Source organism: Macadamia integrifolia, unplaced genomic scaffold (assembly GCF_013358625.1).
Source record: "Macadamia integrifolia cultivar HAES 741 unplaced genomic scaffold, SCU_Mint_v3 scaffold2618, whole genome shotgun sequence".
NCBI classification, from domain to species: Eukaryota; Viridiplantae; Streptophyta; class Magnoliopsida; order Proteales; family Proteaceae; genus Macadamia; species Macadamia integrifolia.
In genome coordinates, this window is record NW_024868836.1 from 17,902 (window position 1) to 22,118 (window position 4,217).

At 34.3% G+C, this 4,217-nt stretch overlaps 1 protein-coding gene across 1 annotated transcript in view; it reads left to right on the forward strand.

The window, feature by feature from the left end:
* The first annotated feature begins 3,899 nt into the window (after positions 1-3,899).
* Positions 3,900-4,217, forward strand: part of LOC122066855 (la protein 1-like) — a 15,143-nt gene continuing 14,825 nt past the window's right edge. Inside the window, exon 1 of the mRNA XM_042630680.1 lies at positions 3,900-4,179. Within this exon, the coding sequence (XP_042486614.1) occupies positions 4,129-4,179 (51 nt within the window). The 5' untranslated portion in view covers positions 3,900-4,128. The remainder of the gene's footprint in view (positions 4,180-4,217) is intronic.

The window sequence follows — 4,217 nt, forward strand, 5'->3', positions numbered from 1 at the left end:
AAAAAAAAAAACTTAAAGCCTTGTTTGGTTTTTGTTCATTTTGAGTTTTTATTTAAACTACTTTAAATTTCATTTAAAGGTTCGTTTTAAGGCCAAATTGAAATCTGTTTTTTGCGTTGGATTCCTTGTTTCGGGCCACATTTAATGATCTAATTTTTAATATGACATATTTATTTGAAATTTTATCTTGTATTTGGTTTCAATTTGTTCCTTTTGGATTTTTTTATTTAAACTACTTTAAATTTCATTTAAAGGTTCGTTTTAAGGCCAAATTGAAATCTGTTTTTTGCGTTGGATTCCTTGTTTCGGGCCACATTTAATGATCTAATTTTTAATATGACATGTTTATTTGAAATTTTATGTTGTATTTAGTTTCAATCATTGAAACAAAATGGCATAAATCAATGCTTTGAAAAATAGATATGTTAATATAGAAAAGGGTGTAAGGTTCCGCTCATTCTTAGTTGCAAAATAATTTTGCTTTAGGAAACCATGAAATGATGAGGTGGAATCCACCAAAGTGGTACATTTTATTATTTCATGATTTTCCACAGAGTAGCAATGTAGGTGACATTTGCCCAAAGGTGATGTCACCAAAGTTAAGAAAATGACAGTAACCTAGAGGTTCCTAAGCCCAAAGGTGAGGGGATTTCAAAAGTTATTGTTCTTTTCACAGTAAATATGAATTTACAAGAGGACCAGTGCATTCTTAGCCCAAAGGATAGGAATGTAGTTGCGGTTGTGACTTTTGTATGGTTATTGTTGTCCTAGTGACATATTTATATGTATGTTTTGAACATAAAGATATACATCTCCAATGGGAAAGATATGATAGAACTGAGTGAAACCCACCAAAGTGGTACATTCAGTTCGATTGTATCTTCCCCAACAGTAAAGATGATACTTTCCCAAAGGTTATGTCATTAAGGTTTGAGGATAATCATCCACATTTCAGAAAGGGACATTGAATTTGGAGTTCTTTTGCCCAAAGGTGATTGAATTCCAAAGTTAGTGTTGTTTTCACAGTTAAAAGAAGAATATAAGAGCATCAGCTAATTCCTGTCCCAAAGGATAGGGATACATTTTTAGTTGTAACTCTTATTTAAAATATATTGATGGTATTACATGCTTTTATATTATGGTTTATATTTTGATATTTGGCATGTATTGTGTTGTTGTTACTGCTGTAGTAAGATGGCCATTCCCTCAAGTTATGTATCTTCCATCCCAATACTTACTGGTAACAACTATCAAAAGTGGGTGGAGGAATTAGAATTGCATTTAGGTCTTCTTGACTTAGACTTGGCACTTAGGGAGCCTAAACCTGAGCCTCTCACAGACTCGAGCAGAAGTGCTGAAAGGACCAAGTTTAAGAAATGGACTAAAGCAAACAGAAAGTGCATACTGGTTTTAAAAAAGGCAGTTCCTGAAATTATACGTGGGAACATAAAGATCAAAGACACTGCAAAAGAATTCCTGGATGCTATTAAAGCTAGATTTCAACACAACAAGAAAGCTGAGAAAACCACATTGATGACCAGGCTAATGAATACAAGGTATGATGGATGTGGGAGTGTTAGAGAATACATTTTGGGTGTAGCTACTAATGCTGGTAAACTTAAGGATCTTGGAATACAGATCGATGAAGAATATATTGTACACATTGCACTGAATACCCTCCCTAGTCAGTATAAGGTTATCCAATATACCTACATTGCACTGAAGGACGATTGGAGCCTAAATGAGCTCATTTCCATTTGCACTCAAGAGGAAGAAAAATTGAAACAAACTAGGTTTGAGAGTGTACATGCAACTTTTCACAAGGGATCTTCTGGTGGACCAAGCAGAAGGAACAAAAATTTTTCCAACAGTACTATTTACCATTCAAAACTTGAAATCACATGGAGTAAGGATTTATAAATAATCTCCATATTAGTTTAACCATCACATATAAGGGCCTGTTTGATAACGTTTTTACCGTTTCTGTTTCAAGAAACGGTAGAAACATAAATTTTTGTTTCTAGAAACAGAAACGGAATTGAAGGTGTTTGATAAGTCATATTTTTGAAAATCGATAGTAACCAGCGAAATAATGGCCACAAGTAGTTTCCAGAAACGGCAAAACAAGTAGACCTATGTCATTTATTGAACCATAAATAGGTATAAATTTCAATTTTTATTTCTAAAAACAAGTGTAATGAAACAGTTTTATCAAATGCTTTTTGTTCTGTTTTTGTACCGTTTCTTGAAACGTTATCAAACGAGCCCTAAATGTTTAATTAATTTTATAGCTTATGTCAAGAATATATTCATCATACAAAAAGACGTTCGGCTTGCGAATTCAGAGTTCAATGTTGTGACATAAATTTCATCATTGGAATATGAACAAGGGTGAAGACAGAGAGAGAGACAGAGAGAGATAGAGAGAGATTTACTATTTTATAGATCCACCATTGTAGAATGACACTACCTTGGGTTTGTTGAGCGAACAAGACAATGAACTTCTCTGGCATTAGTCTTCCACTTCAATAACAATCTCCCTTGACAAGTGTTTTGGTTTTTACTTTGTTAACTGTTCACTTAAGTTAGTTGAGAGAAGAAGAAGACCAACTTTTCCCTCAATACAGTTCGCCTTCTTCAACAATCTCCTTCTCTGGCTACACTTTTGGTTTCAACTCTTGACAACAATTCTTTTTCTTCTCTAACTAGTCACCGTTATGAGCTATTTCTCTGGCGATAATGTTTGCTAATTTCTTCCATTTAAAAATTTCAAACAATCAGGCTATATACACATGTACTAAATTTGATATTTCCCCCCTTTATGTTGTATGTATATTCATATTATGGCATCTGTAATATTTTAGTTTTGGGTATATCAAAATTAAATAGTTAAGTATATTAGTTTTGGGAATATCAAAATTAAATAGTTAAGTATATTAGTTTTGGATATATAATTATACATAGCTGTTAGTGTCTGTTCAGACATTTATTCAAAGGCCTAGATTTAATGATTATTATCCAACGTCTACTTTCTACCAAAAGAAAATTTAATGGTTACTAAAAAGGTGGATTAATGAAGGGGTGTCAATTCTAGGCCCACACCGGTAGATCCGATCGAGTCTGATATGTTTATGATCCGATTTAGATTGGCTTGATTAATAAATGTGTGGAGCTTGAGCTCGACACATTTATAAATAGGTAGTACACGGTGCAGCCACCTAGCCCGACGAACACCCGATTGGCTCAACACATTTACAAACCTGACTTGAACCAATTTATTTAAGCCCGACCTAGCCCAACCATTTTAATATTACTTGTATTTTTTTTTGTTAATACTATTTGTATTTAGTGTTAAAGCTATGTGATATATAAAGTTGCAATGGTGGTGATGTTATTTGAATATTCATCTTTTTTCAAGTATAGTTTAATTGATTTGAACTTGGGTTATGTAGGCGTAGTTTAATTGATATGAGTTCCGTGGGTTAAAGACCCAGTATCTTAGTAACTTAGTTTCTTTACCCATTTTTGTCTATTTTAATTGTGGGATATTTCTTTTATCTTTGTCTCATTTTATTGGTATTTATTTTCAAACACATTTAATAGACTAATTTTAAAGAGGGTCCGTTTAAAGTTAAATAGGTTTATAGCCGGATTAAGGCTCGATTAAGGCTTGTTTATGATAGCCCAAATGGAGCTTGAGACCGATCGACTCGATTATCAACGGTACCATAGCCACTCTAGTTAAACCCATTTAGCTGAGTGAGCATTCACGATGCAATCCTAAAAATTGACCGACCCTAATTAGACCTAATCAGAATGACCCGGCCCGGCCTGGCCTGACCGCTTGATACCTTTATTTTGATGCATTCTTGGGTCCTCCCTCGATCGCGCGGCGAAGGAAAAGTGTGACTTCATTCTTTTGAGTCAGAAGACTCAGAACTTCAGAAGCTTTTCTTCCAAACAAACACTAACACTACTTTCAGACTCAAAAACCCACAAGACAATAGTGTTTCCAAACGCGGCCAGTGTCTTACACCTGAAAGTGTTAAAACCCTAAAACCTACTCCTTGTCCGTGGTTCCTTACCCTTAAGTCTGCTACCGTTACGACCTTCAGAGGCCGTACAACAATGGCGACCGCTTCATTGGACGAAGAAACGACAAAGAAAGTCCTTCGCCAGGTAAATATATATATATATATATATATATATATATTTTG